The sequence below is a fragment of the Lichenostomus cassidix genome, chromosome 5, assembly GCF_008360975.1.
Source record: "Lichenostomus cassidix isolate B80296 chromosome 5, HeHo_3.0, whole genome shotgun sequence".
Classification (NCBI taxonomy): Eukaryota; Metazoa; Chordata; class Aves; order Passeriformes; family Meliphagidae; genus Lichenostomus; species Lichenostomus cassidix.
The window spans coordinates 39,303,697-39,323,451 of record NC_139486.1 but is presented as its reverse complement, the minus strand read 5'-3'; the positions used below and the strand labels follow the sequence as shown (position 1 = coordinate 39,323,451).

At 46.2% G+C, this 19,755-nt stretch overlaps 2 protein-coding genes across 3 annotated transcripts; one reads left to right on the top strand and one right to left on the bottom strand.

Annotated features, from left to right (window-relative positions):
- The first annotated feature begins 12 nt into the window (after positions 1-12).
- Positions 13-6,942, top strand: PSMC3 (proteasome 26S subunit, ATPase 3). The gene is made up of 12 exons (XM_085062581.1): positions 13-148; positions 238-318; positions 3,082-3,207; positions 3,971-4,075; positions 4,170-4,232; positions 4,681-4,818; positions 4,946-5,089; positions 5,305-5,453; positions 5,959-6,055; positions 6,208-6,353; positions 6,520-6,601; positions 6,723-6,942. The coding sequence occupies exons 1-12, from the start codon at positions 122-124 to the stop codon at positions 6,831-6,833; spliced, it is 1,269 nt and encodes a 422-aa protein (XP_084918707.1). The 5' UTR covers positions 13-121; the 3' UTR covers positions 6,834-6,942.
- A 441-nt stretch (positions 6,943-7,383) lies between these two features.
- LOC146436438 (transmembrane protein 178B-like) lies at positions 7,384-18,945 on the bottom strand. Of its 2 annotated transcripts, XM_085062587.1 has the most exons (4): positions 18,486-18,927; positions 11,528-11,641; positions 10,147-10,284; positions 7,384-9,039 (listed from the first exon to the last, which is right to left on the bottom strand). In XM_085062587.1, the coding sequence occupies exons 1-4, from the start codon at positions 18,865-18,867 to the stop codon at positions 8,795-8,797; spliced, it is 879 nt and encodes a 292-aa protein (XP_084918713.1). In that variant the 5' UTR covers positions 18,868-18,927; the 3' UTR covers positions 7,384-8,794. The 2 variants fall into 2 exon arrangements, with proteins under 2 accessions (XP_084918713.1, XP_084918714.1); XM_085062588.1 differs by lacking the exon at positions 10,147-10,284 and having other exon boundaries at positions 18,486-18,945.
- Positions 18,946-19,755: the final 810 nt, after the last annotated feature.

The following is a 19,755-nucleotide window of genomic DNA, read 5'->3' as shown; positions in this document are numbered from 1 at the left end:
CGCGGAACCCCCGTGCCGCCCGTGCCGGTGCCCCCCGCCCCGCGGCGCCGGGAATCCGCAGTGCGGAATCTGCCGCGCCGAATCCGCCGCGCGGTGCGCCTGCCCGCTGGCCGGCGGAAAGATGGCGTCGGTGTGGGATGAGTCGGAGGTAAGGGGCCCGGGCCGAGGCTGGGGGCGGCGGGGCCGGGGTGAGGCCCGGGCCGGGCCGAGGGTGACGCTGCCGTTGTGCCCACGCAGGACGGCGTCGGCGAGGAGGTGCTCAAGATGTCCACGGAGGAGATCGTGCAGCGCACTCGGCTCCTCGACAGCGAGATCAAGGTAGCGGCGGGGGCCGCGCCGGGCCGGGGAGCGGGGCCGGGCCGGGCCGTCTGCCCTTGGGAGCTGTGCGCTGCTGGTGTCCGGGGCGGGGGGGACAGCCTCGGGACAGCAAATAATTAAACACGCTTATCGAGAGCGGCAGATTGAGGAATACTGGGCCGCGAAGGTAGGGAGAAAGCACTGGAAGAGCATGGACCCGAGGAAGATGAGGGGTGGTTGTTCGACGCAGCCGTGGATGCTTTAGCTAAAGTTACACAGGCCTGCCTGCCTCGTAGGCACAGGGGAAGGGGGAAGTCTGTTCTGTGGCCTGAGTCAGGGAGGATCATTGGGTAATTCAGGTTGGAAGGGACTTGAGCACACATCCAGGCCAAGCTTCTTGTCAGAGCAGGGTCAGCCAGAACAGAGGCTACTCAGGGCTTTACCCAGTTGGATGTTGAAAGCCTCTAAAGATAGATATTGCACCGTTTCCCAGGGTGTTCAGTTCTACTGCTCGACAGACCTCGTGAGGATAAAGATTTCCTGTGCATACAAGCTGAGCCTCTACTGTTTCAGTGTTTGTTGTTTTGTCTGCCCATTATGTACTCCTGTGAAGTGTCTGGTTCCATCTTTTTGATACCTCCTTCCCCAGCAGTTCTGTTCTCCAGCTGAACAAACCCACTCCCTCAGCTGTTTTTCACAGGGCCTGTGCTCCAGTCCCCTGGCCATCTTAGTGGCCCTATGCTGAACTCAGTCCAGTTTATCAGTGTCTTTGCTGTATGGGGGGGACCAAAACTGGACCAAGTGCTCTGGGAAGGCTCTAAAAGTGTTGAATAAAGGGGACAGAACACCTCTGCATCTGCTGCCTATAGTCCTGCTTGTACAGCTCAGGATGCAGTTGCCACCCTTGCTGTCAGGGCACATTGTGGGCTCCTGTTCAGTTCATTGTCTTATGGAGACCCCCAGGTCCATTTCTCAACCAGCCAGTCACCAGCATGTGTCATTGCAAGGTGCACTTGTCTCCCTGGTGTGGGGCTTTGCATGTGTCCTTGTGTTTTGTAAGGTTTCTGTGTGGCAGTTCTGCCCTTGAACACAGAGACTGTGCCCCACAATTTGGTGTCATCTGCAAACATGATGAGAAAACAGTCCATCCTCTTGTCTTGTTCACTCATGAAGATGTTAAGTAGATAGACCTGTCTCAAGATGGACACAATTTGCATAAAAGAGCACTTAAAAATTTAGAATAAGTTTGTCTGCTGCCCAGTGTTAGCAGTATTGAGATAAAATATTTCACAAATTCTGCAGAGCAACTTCATCGTATACTGCTTCAGGCACCACAAGTAATTCTGACTCACTAATGTACTTTATTATTCTTTAAAGGCAGTAAAGGTAAATATGTGTCTTATTTTTAAATAGCAGAATCCAGTAAGGAGTAGAAGTAGCCTTCTTTGTTTTATAGTAAGAGTATGTGTTTGTCAGAAACCTCCCCTCAGGCAATTTTCCTTGAATGTTTCCTAGGCTGTGTTTTATTAAATTTATTACGTTTTTTACATTTTGATATAGCAGATTCTGTATTGGCTCATGTAACAGTTGTGTGCTGTGAATATGGTACAACACAGTACTATGCTTAGGCATAAAAAACTTTTAAAAAGATCCTTTCTTAGTGAATAATGGATTTCGCCATTGAACAGAATCACATACACCAATTCAGGTGTGACCAGTTCTTCTGAGACCTCTTGGTGCTACAGTCACTCCAGGGGGGATCACAAATGGTGTTTTCACACTGTGTGAACAACCAGGAAAGGGAGGAGAATGCCTGTCAGTGTCAACCAGGCATCACTGCAGACACCTGTGTTGGGTACATCAGTGTTAGGTGTAAATGTACTTAATATTGGATGGGGAATGCAGAACTTCTTTTCTTAGAGGTTTTTTTCCTTACAGTTAGTCGGATCATAGAACCACAGAATAATTTGGGTTGGAAGGGACCTTTAAAGGTCATCTAGGCCAACCCCTGCAGTGAACAAGGACATCTTTAACTAAACCAGGTTGCTCAGAGCCCTATCCAACCTGGCCTTGAATGTTTTCAGGGTTGGGGCATCCACCACCTTTCTGGGCAACCTGTTGTAGTGTTTTACTATCTATATTGTAAAAAAATTCTTCCTTATATCTAGTGTCAATTTACCCTCCTTAAATTTAAAACCCTTACCTCTTGTCCTGTTGCAACAAGTCTTACTAAAAAGTCTGTCCCCATCTTTCTTAAAAGACATCTTTAAATACTAAAAGGCCACCATGAGGTCTCCCTGGAGCCTTCTCCAGGCTGAATTACAGAATGGTTTGGGCTGCAAGGGACCTTAAAGATCATCTCATTCCAGCCCCCTTGCAAAACATAACTAAAATAGGTGTGGGTGTGTGTATGTAGTTATTTGTGCATCTGTATATAGTAAAATATCACAATGAAACCAAACCACAGCTGCCATATCTGGGCCATACTGCTATGTAGGTCACATTACAACTCTGCAAGCTGATGCATTGATTAGGCTAAGGCTACCAAGTGACACTGGGAAAAAATTATTTGGGGTTATTGATAGTTAGAGACCAGAATGGACTGTGTAGCCTTGATTACTAAGCAATTCTGGCTAATTTGCTGGCTTTGCTTTTTTTTATATTACATTTCCCTTTATTCCTCAGTTATCTGTAACTGTTTACTTTTGGAATAATGTATGAATTTTATCTTGCCTTAGTCTTCTGATACTACTCCTTTTTCTTTCTTCCATGTACTGATTGCAGATCATGAAGAGTGAAGTACTGAGAGTGACCCATGAGCTGCAGGCCATGAAAGACAAGATCAAAGAGAACAGTGAGAAGATCAAAGTGAACAAAACCCTGCCATACCTTGTCTCCAATGTTATTGAGGTGAGAGTGGTGCACTGTTGTGCAGTAATGTGAGAAGTGTGTGCAGTATACAGTGGCGGGGAGAAAGGCAGGGAATTCTTCAGGGATTCAAGACATGGAGTATTCTCAGACTACCGATGTTGCCAGAGCCAAGACTTTCAGGCTTTTCTATTGGTTTTGTTTGTGATCTGGAAGTGCACATCACTTGGCCACTTGTCTGGGTCATTCCTTAGGCTTTGGGTACTGTTCATCTGTACCTAATAACCGTCAGAGGGTGACACAGCCCTGCTGAGTGTAGACTTGAGCATGTGAGACTTGTGTAGACTTGAGCAGAGACTGTGGTCTCTGAAACTTGTGAGACAGCAAATGAAAGGCCATGGCTCTGTTACTCCATCACATTTCTTTTTGTAATTCCGTCATTTTGATGATAGGGAAAAGAATGCTGATAGTTTGCGATTTTTAAAAATGGGATTGGTTTGTACTACTGTTTTAAAAGTTAATGAGCTTAAGCCTTAATGTGAGCTCCTGTATGGGAGAAGGAATCAATGCCATTAGCTACTACTTTGTTCTGAATTTTCTAACGTCTTTCTATGCACTCTTGTGTGCTGCTTCATGAGGAGAGGAAGATATCAATTTTTACAGGAATGCTTTAATGCTTTCAGGATTCTACTGCTGATGAATGATGGAAAGTTTTATTTCTTCCAATGCATGTAATTTAGAAGCATTAATCCTGGGGTTATTCTGCTGGTTATACTATCATGAACTCTTTCACCTTGGTTTTCAGCTGCTGGATGTTGACCCCAATGACCAGGAGGAGGATGGAGCAAACATTGACCTGGATTCCCAGAGAAAGGGCAAATGTGCTGTGATCAAGACCTCTACACGTCAGGTAAGACCCATGTGCCCAACCAGGTGTGAGGAGTGATGCAAAGGACTTTCTCCTAGTACATCTGGTTTTGCTTACTTTGATTTCTTTCTTACAGACATATTTCCTGCCTGTTATTGGGTTGGTTGATGCTGAGAAGTTGAAGCCTGGAGATCTGGTGGTGAGTGATTCTGTTGTGATAGGTGGTCAGAAAATTGCATATGTCTTGACTTTAAAAAACGAGACAAATCTGTCCGGATTTCCCCAAGACCATTTCTCTGCTAAAATTTTAATAGAAAGGAATTATGGGTTCAGTTAGATTTGTAGTAAAGAAAAGCAGTTTGGGGTGTGTGTCCTTTATACATACAATAAGATGGTGAAACTTTAGAGATCACTTAGTAAGTGTTCTAAACCCTTTATTTGGGGTATAAGTAAACTGGACCACTCTTTTAAAACATGCTAGGTTGACTGTGGCATTGTCCACTGTACCAAGCTGGGGTGATTTGATGAGTGCCAGTGTAAAAGCTGATTATTCCTGCACCCTTCAGGTCTGGTAAATCAGCTTTGATTGCATGTGTATTAAGTGCTATCTGAGGGACCTGTTAAAAGCAAAGGACTTGTGTTTACAGGGGGTGAACAAAGACTCTTACTTGATCCTGGAGACTCTGCCTACTGAATATGATTCACGGGTGAAAGCCATGGAGGTGGATGAGAGGCCCACAGAGCAGTACAGTGACATCGGGGGGCTGGATAAACAAATCCAAGAGGTGATACTTTGTGTATAGTTTCTGGTGTGACTGTGGACAACAGTCTTTCAACTTCAGCTCAAAAGCAGGGAGCCTGGATCTGTGGAGAAGAATGGGTTTATGTATTAATATTTTTCTTTTGTTGTAGCTCGTGGAGGCCATTGTCCTGCCGATGAATCATAAGGAGAAATTTGAAAATTTGGGTATACAGCCACCCAAAGGAGTCCTTATGTATGGCCCTCCAGGAACAGGGAAGACACTTTTAGCTCGAGCATGTGCTGCTCAGACCAAGGTAAAAGGAACCTGTGAAAGTGTGTGCTGCTGTAGAATAGTACCTGACAAAGAGTAAGAACACCCCCAGGGGAAGAGGGTCATACACACAAACTGGTGTTACAAAGGGATTTTCTGTATGTTTGCTTGCTTGTTTTAATTAAGGGCTTCTTATAGTACTTAGAACTGACCCTACTGAGAAATGAGGTGTGGGATTGATTCACTTTCACTTCCCAGGCTACGTTCCTGAAGCTGGCAGGTCCACAACTTGTGCAGATGTTCATTGGTGATGGAGCAAAGCTGGTACGTGATGCTTTTGCTCTCGCGAAGGAAAAAGCTCCTTCCATCATCTTTATTGACGAACTGGATGCCATTGGCACCAAAAGGTGAGCTGTAGTCCATGCTGTAAACTTCTTGGGAGCTGTCTAGCAGTGTCCTTTGCCTATGTATGTGAGCAGAGCTTCTTAAAGCATGGCCTACTCAGAAACAGAATGTGAACATGTGAACGTAGTCAGAGATGGATAGCAGTTGCCACAATCCTTCAGCTCAGAAGCAAAGTTCATCAGACTTGGGATCTGTTTGATAATCTCCTGCTGTATAAAACTATTTTCTGATCACAGCAGCAAGCACCTGGAGATGTTCACCCTCACTTATTTGGGCCTGGACAACATGAGCCTCATTCAGCTCTAAGGACTAAATGCATCTTAGGTGCTGCTGACAGTTATTCTAGTTGCAGTCCTCATCAGGTAGGACTGTAGTTTCGAGGAAGAATTTGGATCACCTCAGCCAAGGAGCATGTAGTACAGTCATTCTGTGTTTTGATGTGATTAAAAACAGAGGGACGGGGGGGTCAGGTTCACGCTGATAGTTTTACCCTTGTTTCCCCCTCAGGTTTGATAGTGAGAAGGCTGGTGACCGGGAGGTGCAGAGGACCATGCTGGAGCTGCTTAATCAACTTGATGGTTTCCAGCCCAACACACAAGTCAAGGTTGGGAGCTAGCAGGGAGTGCTGCTGAGGTCCAGGGCACTCTAGCGGGGGATGGAAAACAATGTCCAGGGATGAAGCTTAGTGGATCTTTGGGGAGAAGAGGCCTGTCTGTCTTCCAAGTGCCTCACACTGATCATCCTACTTCTGCTTAGGTGATTGCTGCAACCAACCGGGTTGATATCTTGGACCCAGCTTTGCTCCGCTCTGGACGATTAGATCGGAAGATTGAGTTCCCAATGCCTAATGAGGAGGCCAGAGCCAGAATTATGCAGATTCATTCACGCAAAATGAATGTCAGGTATGGCCTTCTGCGGCTACATTTGTCACTCACGATGTTACCTCAGGGCTGAGAAGTGGTTGGCAGTCACTTGTTAGGAGCTCACTGTTGGGTTGGGGAAATTCCCTACCTTGCTTTTTCTACTTAGTACATACTCTCAGACTTTTTTCCTCTTTGCTCCTATCAGCCCTGATGTGAACTATGAGGAACTGGCTCGCTGCACAGATGATTTCAATGGAGCCCAGTGCAAGGCTGTGTGTGTTGAAGCGGTAAGTATTCTGCTATAGGAATAGCACTAATGGGAGGGAAATGTGAAAGCTAGCATGGAGTAACTACTTGGAACTGGTGTGGTGCTCACATTCCTTCTCTAAATACTATCTTGTTGGGCAGGGGATGATTGCCCTCCGCCGTGGAGCTACAGAGCTCACCCACGAGGACTACATGGAAGGAATCCTGGAGGTTCAAGCAAAGAAAAAAGCCAATCTGCAGTACTATGCCTGATCTCTGCCCAATCAAGGTTGTGGCCTTGGCAGAGGACAGGAGTAGACTGGACTGTATCACTTACTTTCTGTGTGGAAAAAATAAAGTATTTTTTCCCTTTAAAAACAAATCCATGATGTGTTGGGGCTGTCACCATTGCTTGGTGGTTCTACATCTGTGTGAGGGAGGCTAAAATCCTCCTGTCCACGGTGCCCATCATGCTGCCTTCAGACCCTCCTCCAGCTAGAACTGGACTAAACCCTGCTCTGCTACTTCTGCATGAGGACCAACAGGTTATACTGCAGTAAGTGTACTGTGACGCTGAGGATCTGCAGCTCAGACAGCATCCCTGGTTCTTGCCTGTGCAGCCAGTGAACAGACTTACACACTTGTTAGTCAGAAACTTCTGAAGACTCATTTTGCAAGGGCGAATAAAATTCACACATGAATGATGTTTTAACTTAGTCAGTTGAGCTTAACGCTTGCAGCTTTAACACTGCTGCTGCTATGTATATGAGTCTCTGGTGAACTAGTCGGTGATTAGTCATAAAAAATTCAAGGTTTCATCCACTGAGCAAGTCTTTCAGTACTTTTAATGCCAGTTGAGAATTACAACTTCCATTTAAAAATTACACTTTTCATAAATACACTGACTTTAGCATTAAGTATCTTACATGCCACTGTATTGTATTTTAAATACAATGTAAACATCTCCAAATGCTGGCCACCTTATCTTTACCTGTGCAGTTTTTGGACGCTTGGGAGAGGGGCGGAGATGTGAGAGGAAAAAAAGAATAGATGAATGAAAGAAAAATGCACTCCAAAGTACTTTGGCTGATGTTCCTGAGTTAGCCCTAGTACTTGTGCTGGTACCAAGGTCCTTAGTGCTCATTTTGGAGAGGGCTCTTGTTCCAGCAGAACATGCGTGCTCTACACGCTGTGCTCGGGGCATTTGACATTGGAAAGGGTCAAGTGGAGAACTGAGCAGAAGCCACATGTTCCTGAGGAAAATACACTGCGGTTCCTTTGGACACTAATAGTAGAGGGGGCTGTACATCTGCTATTTTAGCAGTACTGTTATTTGAGCTCAGGGAGAATTACTCATCTCCTTTCACAGAACAGGAGTTGCACCCACAAGTTAGTTCAGAAGTGAAAGTTGATCCTGGCAGCTCAAACTATGACATATCTTGAGAAATGTACCTCTGGTGGAATAGTTAAAAGCTGCATGTTGCATACGTCTCCCTGTTAAAACAAGGGTATGCTAGCCAAATGAGCAACCTTAACTGTGTAAGAAGCTGAGAAAAACCTTCCTCTGCTTTCGTAAAGTCCATTAAGTCTTGCTGGAGTCTTGCTGCTCAGTTACAGCTAGCTCCTCTTGGAAACAGTTTGAGTAGTGAATAAATAGCTGAATCCACAGCATAGAATAGCACAGGTTTCTGATTTAAATAAATTAATACTAAGAATGGGCTAATTCTTTGGCCTAAACCTCAGCTTAGATCAAGGTTCTTTTGGGAAAGGATGGCCTGAGCCAACACTAGACATGCCTGTTGCAAAAGTGTTCAAGCCAACTTCACTTAGCTCCTTGCCCGAAATTGGGTCTGAATTACACAGACCTGCAGCAATAGAGTTGGTGCGTAAACATCCCTTACAACTGGACAATAACAGGACCATGGAGGTACAGTTCAAAAAACAGCACAAAAAAAGACACAACCTTGGACTTAATCCCTTGTAAACAGAAGAAAAGCAAATAGAAAGAACTGTCCCCCTTAAACCATCAATGATCGAGTTGCTAATAATTCAAACCTGGAGTTACTTGCAATGTCCGTGTCTGCGACTGGAGGCTGTAGCAGCATCCCATGGGCTGGTATTTCAACAGCTCTGGCACTGCTCTCCACACGCTGACATGCCACCTCTTCCTGGTGTTAACCCACAGCTCTGCCCAGGCTGCGCTTTCCAGAGTCTCTCGTCACTCCCTCTGGGGGTCACACAGCCCCGTTTTCTTGTCTGGGTTTTTGTACGGATGCCCGGGAGGTGTTCAGTGATGGGGCCAATGTGCAGAGGAACCCAGCCAGCAAGGTGAGGCCCAAGCCCCCCCAGGCACAGAACATGGACCAGCCATAGCCATGACTGATGTCCTCTGGCAGCCCATAGACGTAGCGAGGATAGCGGGATAACTCAAAATTGATCCCAGCTACGCATGTGCAGAGTGAGATGATACAGCAAGTACCTGCAGGAGAAAAGCAAGAGGGTTCTACATTTCCCTCAAACTGGTTATTATGCTCTGGTTTTTTTCCCCTCAGTATTTTCAGTCATGAATTTTTAAAATCAAGAATTACCCTTGGGGTTTTTTTTGTAATCCTACCAGCCACTCTCCTTCTAAGGCAGGGGGAAAAATAATGAAGAGAATATATGTAGGACTACAGGATACCTTGCTTCACAAATAACCAATATTGCCTTAGCTCCTTTCGTTCCAATTTTGAACTCAGTAATAGTTCATCATGCTTTGATTCTCCTAAGACTATTTCCAGTGACTAATGTCATCAGGTTCCAGACAGTGCTTGGGCAGTTTGTCCTATGGAAGGTAATTATCTCACTGAATCCCAGGGCTGCAAAGTGCAGCACTGCTTGGTTTCCACTAGGAACACCCAGACTTGTGCCAGCTGTACCATAGGCCCATAGAGAGTGCCCGGGTTTTTGTCATTGCTACACATTCACTAAACACCTATATAGTGGAGAAACTAAGAAATGTAATACAAGGCACTCTAGTATGTCTAATATACACTAGTACACTAGACTCCAGGTCTATACTGCCCATTTCCGAGTTGAAAAATCAAAGTCCAGAAAAACCTTGGTCACGCAGAAAGTCTGCTCCTACCCAGGATGAACAGCTGTAACACCCCTGGCAAGCACTGAGCTCATGTCCTTATCACTGGGCCAGTGTTCTCCCAGGCTTGGCTGGGTTTGGACTTCATGATTACATGAAGATTTAAGCAACTTTGAGTACCAGAAAGGTGCTCTACATTAAATTATATTTATTTGTTATGATTCCCTAGGGAAAACTGAGCTGAGCTGTCTGACAGGAGCCACAGACTGCACACTTGGAGCAAGCTAGGGGACTGTGCTCATTATGGTCCCTGTGGCTACACACCTTCTAGAGCAGAAGGCTCAAAAACATACAGTGGGGTCTACTGAGAGACATGCAATATCCATGCAAGCACAGGGCCTGCCCAGTTTGCTGCACTAAGTAACTGCTTAATGTGGTTGCTGACATTACTTTTACAAGGCAGCAATACTGAATGTGGTGACCTGGGGAGCAGAAGCGAAAGGCTCTCACCTCCCATTAGGAAGAGCAGCCCAGCCACGTACTGCATGAGCTCTTGCTGTTTGCAGCAGCCCAGCACACCAATGATCCACCCAAACAGGATGATGGAGACTGCCATGCCAATGAAGCCAGCTGTCATCCTCCGCAGATCTGAAGGAAGGCAAAGGAGAAAAGCAAGACAGAAGACATAAAGATGGCAGCACCTAGAGAGAACAGCCAGGGGAGAGTCCAGACAGAGATGTAGATTTACTGGTTCTAAAGTTTACACTTCAACCATGGATTTCTCCTCCTGTAGCTTCTTTGAGGTAGACAGTTTGCCCATTACACTGAAATTGAGGGAATCCAGCTAAATTGACCCCATTCTGCTAGGCAATGTGCAACTGCAGAGCATTTCTGTCCTAATCCAGTGGAGTATCAGCCAAATACTCCCCAATATGGGACAAGGGGTGCATCATGAACTCATGTTAGTACTGCAAGGGCTTTTTTCTCATTTTTTTGGTGTGATGTCTTTCTTTGGGATAGATTTTGTTGGGGAAGTGTCTACTGAAAATAGAAACAAAAGAAGCAGGAGGGGACACTGAAGAGGACTAAAGGATTAGCACATGGGAGGCACACAGTGTGAACTGAAAAGAGGAATAGTGGGAGGACAGAAGCAGACAGCAGATCAATACAGTATTATGGGAACAACTCCAGTAACAAGCTCTAAAAAAAAAGCTTTGGTACCACTGACATGAACAGCACTTTGTTATCTGTAGTAAAATTGCTGTTCTTGTCTCCTCCTAGTTCATTCTCCAGCTGAACTAGGATTTCCTTGGCAATGACTCTCACATGACACAGGCTATGTTGAATTTTGTGAGGCAATAGAACAAAAAAACATAGAGAGATGCAGGAGCAGAAAAAAACTGATTAAATCATTCTCAGTCACAGGCTTCAGGCCAGTTATCTGTGTGGGAAGGACTTGGGCATGAGGCAGCTTGTGGGCCAGGTGCTAGTAACAGGAGGTTGCAAAGAAAAACTGAGATGCTCCCTAAAAGAACTGGTCACCAGGGAGTTGCATGAGGTCACTGGTGTGCACAAAGAAAATTGCAACAAGATCTATACAGTGATGAGCACCTTTGCTTGAGCCAGCTAGGAACTGTCTGTCCCTAGATCCAGAATATGATTACACCTTGCAATCCACTACACATATCTGTATCCCTGAATTCACAACTTTAAGCCTTTCCAAATCTCACGTCCCCTTCCAATTATACAGTTTGGCTGCCTGCACTTCCTCACTAACCAATCTGTATCTATGCTGAGAGCCCAGTGCCATGCTCAGACAAGCCCACAGCTGGCATTGCATTAAGGCATTAAGCAATCCAAGCATTCTGGTGTGCTGCTCTGGGCTACTTACGGAGCGCGTGCCACTCGTCCTGCCGGATGGTGTTGGTGATGTTGATGGGCAAGTTGCGAGGCAGAGAGCTGGAGGTGTAGTGGTACTTCACAGCAGTGCAGCGCTGAATAACTCCTGTAAAGAGAAATCAGTGTGAAACAGCATGAAATCCCTGTGCCTTGCACTTGCTGCTGAGTTGGCTGGCCTGGCAGAGCTTGCACAGGGGAAGCCTTAGCTCAGTAACAGAGCAAATGTAACCAAAAAAGAGCTATTTACTTCAAAGGCTTTGGGATTAGGAGGCGAGAGACCCTAAAAAGAAACACTGGCAAAGCAGGAGCCAGGTGCTGACTCTTAAGAAGCAACAGCTGAAGTTAAACAGTAATGACAGTCACTAAAAACATCTCCAGAAGTTTTCTAGAGGAATTGCTAGGATCTATTTGGGGTGTCAGAGCAGACAAGAATGTGGTCAAGTTCCAACAGGACTCCTTCATCTCTCAGAAGACAGAGCTGAAACACTTTGAATATTTTGAATGAATGCTAGAAAGTGAACAGCATAGGAGAATCTTTTGAATTCACTCCAATAGTCACCGGCTCTTTGCTTTACTTTCAATGAACAATAGTACCCAGGTAGGATTGTTTCCATTATAGCTTAAAGAAAAGTGTACCCCAGATGTAAATGTGAACTTACCAGCACACTCTTCTTGAAAGGGATTTTAATTTAGAAAATGGGGGAGAATAAACATAGATGGTGGGGTAGAAGAGAGCAACCAGAAAGGTAAAAGAGCTAAATAGTACAAAAAGTTCCTCTTAAACAATGGCTACAGGGTTGTTATCACTATTTGAATGTTGGAGCAGAAGAACCATTCAAAAACAATCAGCTGGGCAGTGAACTTCTTAAACTGGTGAACAATCACTAGCAGGGAGCTGCAGACTCAGTGATCAGCTATGCAAAAGACACTAGAAAACCCAGGAGAAGAACTGAGCTTTGTGTGGTTCCCACAGCAGTGAAAAGCACGATTTTGTTCTCTAACAATGTTCACTAGGACTGTACTGACCTGGTTTCTGCAAGGACCTGTGAAGAGGAAGCCCCCATTTCACAAAATTAGAAGCTCCATGTGAGAGGCCCAGGCAACTCCAGCCACCAGGCCCCGGGGAGACAGGTGATCTGAATTTCCTCTCATTTCAAGTGGTCTCCCATTCTCAGCTGTGCTTCCCACCACTCCCTTCCCCTGCTGTGGCTCCCTGCTGCTTCCCCAGCACCACAGAGCACTTCCAGCTGTACAGGATACACAGAGCTGCTGCCCTTCCCCTGCAGCCAGTGGCCCTCACCTGCTGAGCAGTGCTCCCTCCTTGCACTCATCTCAGGAGAAGGCTGTAGAGCCTCCTGAGCCAATAATCAGCAAGACAAGCCAGTAACAGAGGATGCCAGTTCATCTGCAAAGGCTGGAGACACCTGAGTTAAGAACTTAGGCCATATATAGCACATCACAATATCTAATCAAATTTCACCTGTAACTGCTGACTGAATTCAATTTCAATACTGACCAGATTTGTATGTGTTGTTGAGAAATATGTATATGGAAGAAACTAATTGACATCAAATTTCAGATTACAATGCACTGGATTCATTAAAAGTTTAATCTATGCACTTACATTTCCTAATCATAAAACTAGTACATATGAAGCAGTACTTTAAACAAGAGAAAAGGATTACTATTTTTATAGCTCATTAAAGAAAAAGCAAAGACTAGAGACGTACATCCCTTCTGATCAAAGCTATGGACTTCTCAGCTAAGACGTCACTGAGGAAAATATTTGCTCTTTATTATTCCAAGAGTTTAACACGTAAACTAAAACCTCTCCACCTTCTCATACAAATCGGGTTATTTAGAAATTTTCGGATATCAATTCATTCTGCCTCTGGTTTAAAAACTGTACTCCTAATCCTTTCTTCTACAGAATTCAAAGTGCTAATTTTATATAGGTGGCACATACAATTACATTAAAACAGCAAATCTGCAAAACAAAAAGCTCAGGAGTCCACAAATTTTAGGGCTTTTGCTCAGTGCTGACCTCTAATCCACAGGCTTGGTGACAGCCTTTGATTACACCAGCACAAGCCATTTTTCCAACAATATTCCATTTTCCCGACAGCACAGGCTGGACCTACTCTGGTGTGAGCCACTATAGGCAAAACAAGGGAGGCCTCTCTCTGTAGGTCTGCCAGAAAAGCTGAAATAGGCAGACAAGAGAGTCAGGGGATCAGGGAAGCAGTGAGGGTGATTTCTCAGCTGAATACCTACTTACTTTCTCCCAGAAAATTGTAACGTGCACCCAGGAAACCTTCAGTAGCTAGATTTTGCATTTGCCATCAGTAGTTCATGTTTCCCATTTTTTGAGTGAATATCTAGGTCTCACTTGAAGAGATGCCATGCATTCAAATATGGCCAGGTACTCCACAGGACTGCATTTAAAGTCATGTAACACCTTGTTCTCTAAGTACTCAAGAAAAAAGAAAAGTAAAAATCAAAATCAGGTTTGCAGTCTCAAAGTTATTGTGAAGTAAAAGGTATTTCAAAGGTACTCCAATAAGTCCTTTGACCTGAGCCTTATATACCTGAAATCACAGTCTATAAAACAGGGACAGCATCCTGCCCTCCATTTCAGAAACCTGCTAGCAAAGTGATTTCCTTTTTGTTTACAACACACTCAGACAAGCACCATAAGAAAGCCTGCCAAAATTAAAACCTTTGCCTTCAGGCAGGGGCTTGAATAGAACAGTCATGTGGTGAACAACAAGTGAGCATTGTCTGTTTTGGCACCTGAGTACATTGGGAATACAGCACAGAAGGGGGCAGGTGCACATGTTATTAGCTTACCATAAAGCATACATCCAAGAAAAAGGTTAGATGGACAGCCTGATCCCAGCATTTCTAAGGGGCCTTAAAAGAGCACTGAGAGAGTCACACTGTGAGAGTCACACTGCATGTACAATTTTCTTGATTAAAAAATAAACACGAACTGCTATGAACTGCATCCAGCAGTGTCACACTGACACTCTCAAGGCCCAGCTACATGCCTGTGCCTTCTTACTGCCAACATTGTTTCTAACCTTGTCCTCAACGTGGGTTTTTTTACCTTCAGGATTGCAGCTGCAGACAGGTTTCCTTTGGAACTCACAAAACCCTTGGAAGAGTACATGTGTCTCTGGACAAGTCCATTCTCCTGACTGAACACGAATGATGGGAAAGGTCAGAGGATGCTTGCTAGAATAGCCAGATACCCAGGCACAGCACAGGCCCTTGTTCCTAAGCTACCAGAAACCTGGAAACACCAACCCTGCTTACAAACATTCAGTTTGTAATCCTGGGCTTAGTCCACCCTGACTTTCAGTTTAGTTTTTGTCCCTCTCTGACTTTGAAACATGCAGTTTTTCTTCTCTACACTGCCTATGTGCCAGAGGTTTATGGAAGAACTGGAGGGGTTCATTTTCAGTTCTGCTCCATGGCCCAGTCCTATCTCAGAGCAGTTTGAGTGTCACACAGCTGGGACAGACATCCTCCTGCCCGTGAGCAGCCATGGGCAATTAACAATTACCTACCATGAGAAGCCTGGCCCTCCCCTCCCTCATGCCCCAGGACCAAGTGCCCATTGAAGCTCCCTGGCATTTTCCTACCATTTCTGCCCAGGACTGTGAGGAGCATCACAGCCATGTGTTCACTCTGTCCACATCATCACCCAAGGGCCACCAGATCAAATAAATCAACCTCCCTTTAAAATATCACAAGAACTCTTACAGATCACACTTACTGACAGATCATACTTTTCAAAGGGGCCATGACCAAACAGATCAAGTTTATTAAACATGCCACTATAACAGATCCTCTACAGACCTCACAGTCAAGCCTGTAACTCTTCCAATTTATCATCAGTCGGAAGGAATGGGAAGTACAGACATCAGGACTGAGCAGTTTTCTCCCAAGGGCCTTGCTACTGCCACAAACTGTTGTGTTCCTCTGCTTAAGCATCCAGTGGTTCTCCTCACTTTCTCAGCTACATCACGGTACCAAGAAGTCTTTTCTGCTCAGTATATGTGAGATGTACCAGTCCCACCCCAGAGACTTTTCAGAGCAAGCCTGAAAAGCAATAAAATCCCTGGTTTATCAACAGTGATGAACCTTTTATTTTTTAATTCCTTCAATTTAGGGATGATAAAGAGCATGTTGCTCAATGAGCCCACCAAGCTATCCAAAACAGCCTGTTAGAAAGGATCTTTCCCAATTAATCATTTTCTACTGTAACCATTTTGTAAGCAACACTTTTTCACTCTACTAATAGGAAGAGACCCTATGAACAGGATATAATAAATCCCTGCAGGACCTTGCTACTTAAGAATACTCCATGTGGAAGGTTTTTGTTGTAGGAACAATTATCCAATGTGGAATGCACATAGCACAGGCTCTACAAGATGATGTGTTGTGCTCATGTTCTTACACTCAGAGAACCCCTCCTTATATATGCACAGAGATCATCTCAGTTTCCTCATCAAGTGGTTCAGTTCTTTGGCTTCTATCCCTTACTGATTGCTAATTTCCCTTTTCCCCATGTGGTTTGTACATTATTTCTTCTTTTGCCTTTTAATTGTATCTTTTAAATGAAACTGTATATTTTTTCACAGTTCCAAAACAGTAATTTTGCATTCTAAGAAAAATCCTGCATATCATTCCCATCTTACATTTAAACATTTCTCACCTCTCAGTTTTGCACTACATTTTCTGACTCCTGCTTTTTCCTTTTAAATATATGAAGTGAATATATTTTGCTTTTTTTAATATCCTAGATATATATAAATGAATGCATATATATGCATCATTAGCTACAATCCTCAAGTATGAAAGTTTCCATGAAACTGGTTTGTATTAATAGCAGTAGATAAATACAGGACTAGAAATCCATGGAATTATCTAAATGGGTAAACGTATTTATGGACTTAAGTCATTTATTCAGAATTCAAGAGAGACACGGAAAGGAGAGAAATCTTATCCCAGAGAGACTAGAAAAAATGGAGACTATAAACCCAAACAAAAATTACCACAGAAATGTGAGAAAAAATAACATTTACTCCTCTGTCACTAAAAGTCTATAAAAATCTCTAGATTAAGCAACACTATGAATAAAAGAAAGCATCACACATCACCAAAGGGCTAGCTGAAAACTTAATGAAATGAGGAGGAAGCAGGACTCTGAGCAGTGCACAGTTGTGATCTTCAGGTCACACCAGGGAAAAAAAATACCTGCTTTTTCTTTTCGTAAGCCCCAGATCTAGTATCATGCTTGAGAGAACAGCTCAGCTGCAGCCACACCTGACCGTCAGTCGGAAAAGGCTGCTTAATCACAGTTGTCAGGGAAAAGACAGACACAGTGGGAATGAGGAAAGGCTGCTAGTAAAGGAGGTCAGGAGAAGGGATAAGAGAGTCATATCTATTTAAAGATCTGATTCTACAAGAACTATTATTAATAATTCCCTTCTATGAGATGACACACAAATACAGTAGCAACTGCAGACCTAATAGGCAAAGAATATAAGGGGAGCAAGGCTTGTAGGGAAAGACAAGGTCTTTCATTAGAAAAGCTGGGGAAAAAAAGGAAATAAAGCAGACAGAAAACCTTTTGGATTTAGAGTCCATCCAGTTTCACACATTAAACCCTGAGTCAGACCACTCACTACCCTGTAATGCCCTCATGCATGTAGAATGCAGACCCTAGCCTCTCTGTCTGACTCTTGTAGTGTCAGGAAAATACCTCAGAAAGAGAAGTACTGAGGACCAAACTAGTATTCTTCCCATCCCTTCCCCCCATCTTAGCTAATCTCAATGGAAGCTAAAGCATTTTGCTTGACGTGAAGTAAAAAAAAAATATAAATATTTTACATGACAGCCACAATTAATAGAAATAAATTAATGAGTTCCCTTTTAGTGAAAGGAGTTCAGCATGAAAATAAAAATGAAATTGCATAAAATGGATCCTAGGATCCATTTAAAGATAGAAATAAATAGAAAAAGATGCTAAGCACACAGCACTGGAGTTTCTATAAGTAAGAGTCACCGCTGTGCGTTGGAAAGAAGGGACAAAGACGAGCTGAGATTCACAGTGCCAGTCTATCCAGCCTCTGCTGAGCAGGACTGGCGTCACAGTTGGAAGCCAAGCTGAAGAACTGCTCTTGCTTTCCTAAGATAGCATTTCCATTTTGTGCCTCAATGGAAGCACTTTTCCCAACTCCTACTCTCTCTCTGCTAATACATACCTGCTGGAACAGTAAGTCCTGTTATTTATCATTAACCATACATAACCCATTGACTTCACGGGTCAGCCTGCTACATTATTTGTACCATCAAATGCAGGACTTTTATTCATCCTTCATGGCCTGTTTGGCTTTGCACCATGTGCCACAATAGCAGAAGATCACAGCTTTCCCTCCTGTCACCCCGAGGGCCCTGAGTGACATGTGCCACCATGAAAGCCTGGCAATCTACTGCAGCAAAGAGGACTCCCCCATGCTAGAACGGGAACAACAGGTCCCTTTCACCTTGCTGCAAAAATCACGGCGCTATAAACACCAGTGCACATTTCTCAGCGCTCAGTCAGAAGAAAGTGGCAGGGTTAGGAGGATGCCCACCGAGAGTCAGGCCCTGCTGAAGGGGCTCTCCGAGGACGCGGTCCCACCCAGCACTGCAGCATTTTTAGCAGAGGGGGAGGCGCACCAGACCCCGGGATGGGGTCAGGGCCGCGCTCGCCGCTCCCCGCACGCCAGGGGCACCGGGAGCCACGGCTCCGTCGGGGCTCCGTCCGGCCCGCCCGCCGGCCCGCTCTGCCCCGCAGCGCCAGCCGCCGCCCCGCCCGAAGCCCCGGCGGTGCTCGCCGGCCCCGCGCTCAGCACCACGGACAGCGGCGGGGCCGCCACCGCCCCCCGCCCCCGCACCTTTCCGGATGAGCTCCTCGCTGTCCGGCTCGTAGCCCGCGCGGTGGCAGCGCCTCCAGAGCCCCGAGACGGTGGAGTTGAAGCGGCGGCCGCAGTGCGAGTCCAGCGCGGCGGAAGCGGCGGCGGCCGGGGCGGGGGCCGGGGGCCGCCCGGGCAGCAGCGCCCGCGGGGGTCGGGCGCGGAGCGGCAGGTGCGAGCTGGGCGCCGACATGGAGCCGGGCGGGTCGCTGCGCTTGTGGCCGAAGCCGCGGCAGCGCTCGCGGTGCCGCCGCGCGTCCGTCTCGTACCAGGAGTCGGTGCCGATGGCCACGGCCAGCAGGGCGAGGGCGGCGGCGGCCAGGAGCAGCCCGGTGCCGCTCAGCGCCTGAGCCGCGGCCGCCATCTTACCGCGCCGGGGGCGGCAGGGGCGGGCGCTTCCCTGCAGCCCGGCTGGGGCCGCCGCCCGCGGCACCGCCCCCGGAAGGGACACGGGCCCGCGCCCCCCGCTCCGCGCCGCGATCGGCCCCGCGCCGCCGCGTCCCCCGGGAACGGCCTGCCGGGACCCGCAGCCGCGCCCCGCCGCAGCGCCCGGCTCCTGCTCCGCGCACCCCGCGCCCCTCCCGTGGCCGATCCGTGGCCGAGGCGGTGCGGGGTGGCCGCGGACAGCTGCCGGGGGATGGACGGAGGAAGAGGTGAGCGACCCCCGGGCCTTCCCTGGCCGTGCACTCGCCCGTCCAGCTGGCTTGCCCAGGGCAGAAGGGCAGAGAGCAGCCCTGCTCAGGCCGCGGAGCCGCGGGATCCAGCGGTTTTCCAAAGGTACACGAAATGCGAACACCACCCGCAACCCCATGTGTTGGTGTTTGGATTATGAGTTCTCCTCAGCCCATCATTATCAGTTAATGGAAAATGAGGCCTGAAAAAGCTGGGAAATGTCACTCTATTTTATGCAATGAGAAGCAGATTAAATCCAAGGCACTACTTAATGCAGCATTTATAGGGGCACAAAGTCCCTTCTGATCCCACTTGTTGTGTAGCACTTGCTCCTCCAGTTGCAGCACTGTCAGTCCCCAAAGCCAGGTGTTGGGGCATCATCTCATCAATCCTGGCCTCCAGATAAAATCATCTAGAGATAGGCTATGTCTAAACTACTAATTGCACATTCACTTTTGAAATCCTTAGGTTTTGGGGTCTTTGGGGTTTTTTTGTTAAAAGTAGTTCTGATTTTTCCAGGAGCAAATGTTCTACTGTAGGAGACTCAGATCTTTTCCCCCCACCACCATGTCCCCATGTC

Bases quoted from the DNA above. Each gene is read 5' to 3' on its own strand.
- PSMC3 (XM_085062581.1), top strand. From the start codon at position 122: ATGGCGTCGGTGTGGGATGAGTCGGAG. The intron at 6,354-6,519 runs GTATGGCCTTCT...TGCTCCTATCAG, and splicing joins TCACGCAAAATGAATGTCAG to CCCTGATGTGAACTATGAGG. The intron at 6,602-6,722 runs GTAAGTATTCTG...CTTGTTGGGCAG, and splicing joins AGGCTGTGTGTGTTGAAGCG to GGGATGATTGCCCTCCGCCG.
- LOC146436438 (XM_085062587.1), bottom strand. From the start codon at position 18,867: ATGGCGGCCGCGGCTCAGGCGCTGAGCGGCACCGGGCTGCTCCTGGCC. The intron at 11,642-18,485 runs GTGCGGGGGCGG...TTCTCTTTACAG, and splicing joins CGAGGAGCTCATCCGGAAAG to GAGTTATTCAGCGCTGCACT. The intron at 10,285-11,527 runs GTAAGTAGCCCA...GCCTTCCTTCAG, and splicing joins GGACGAGTGGCACGCGCTCC to ATCTGCGGAGGATGACAGCT.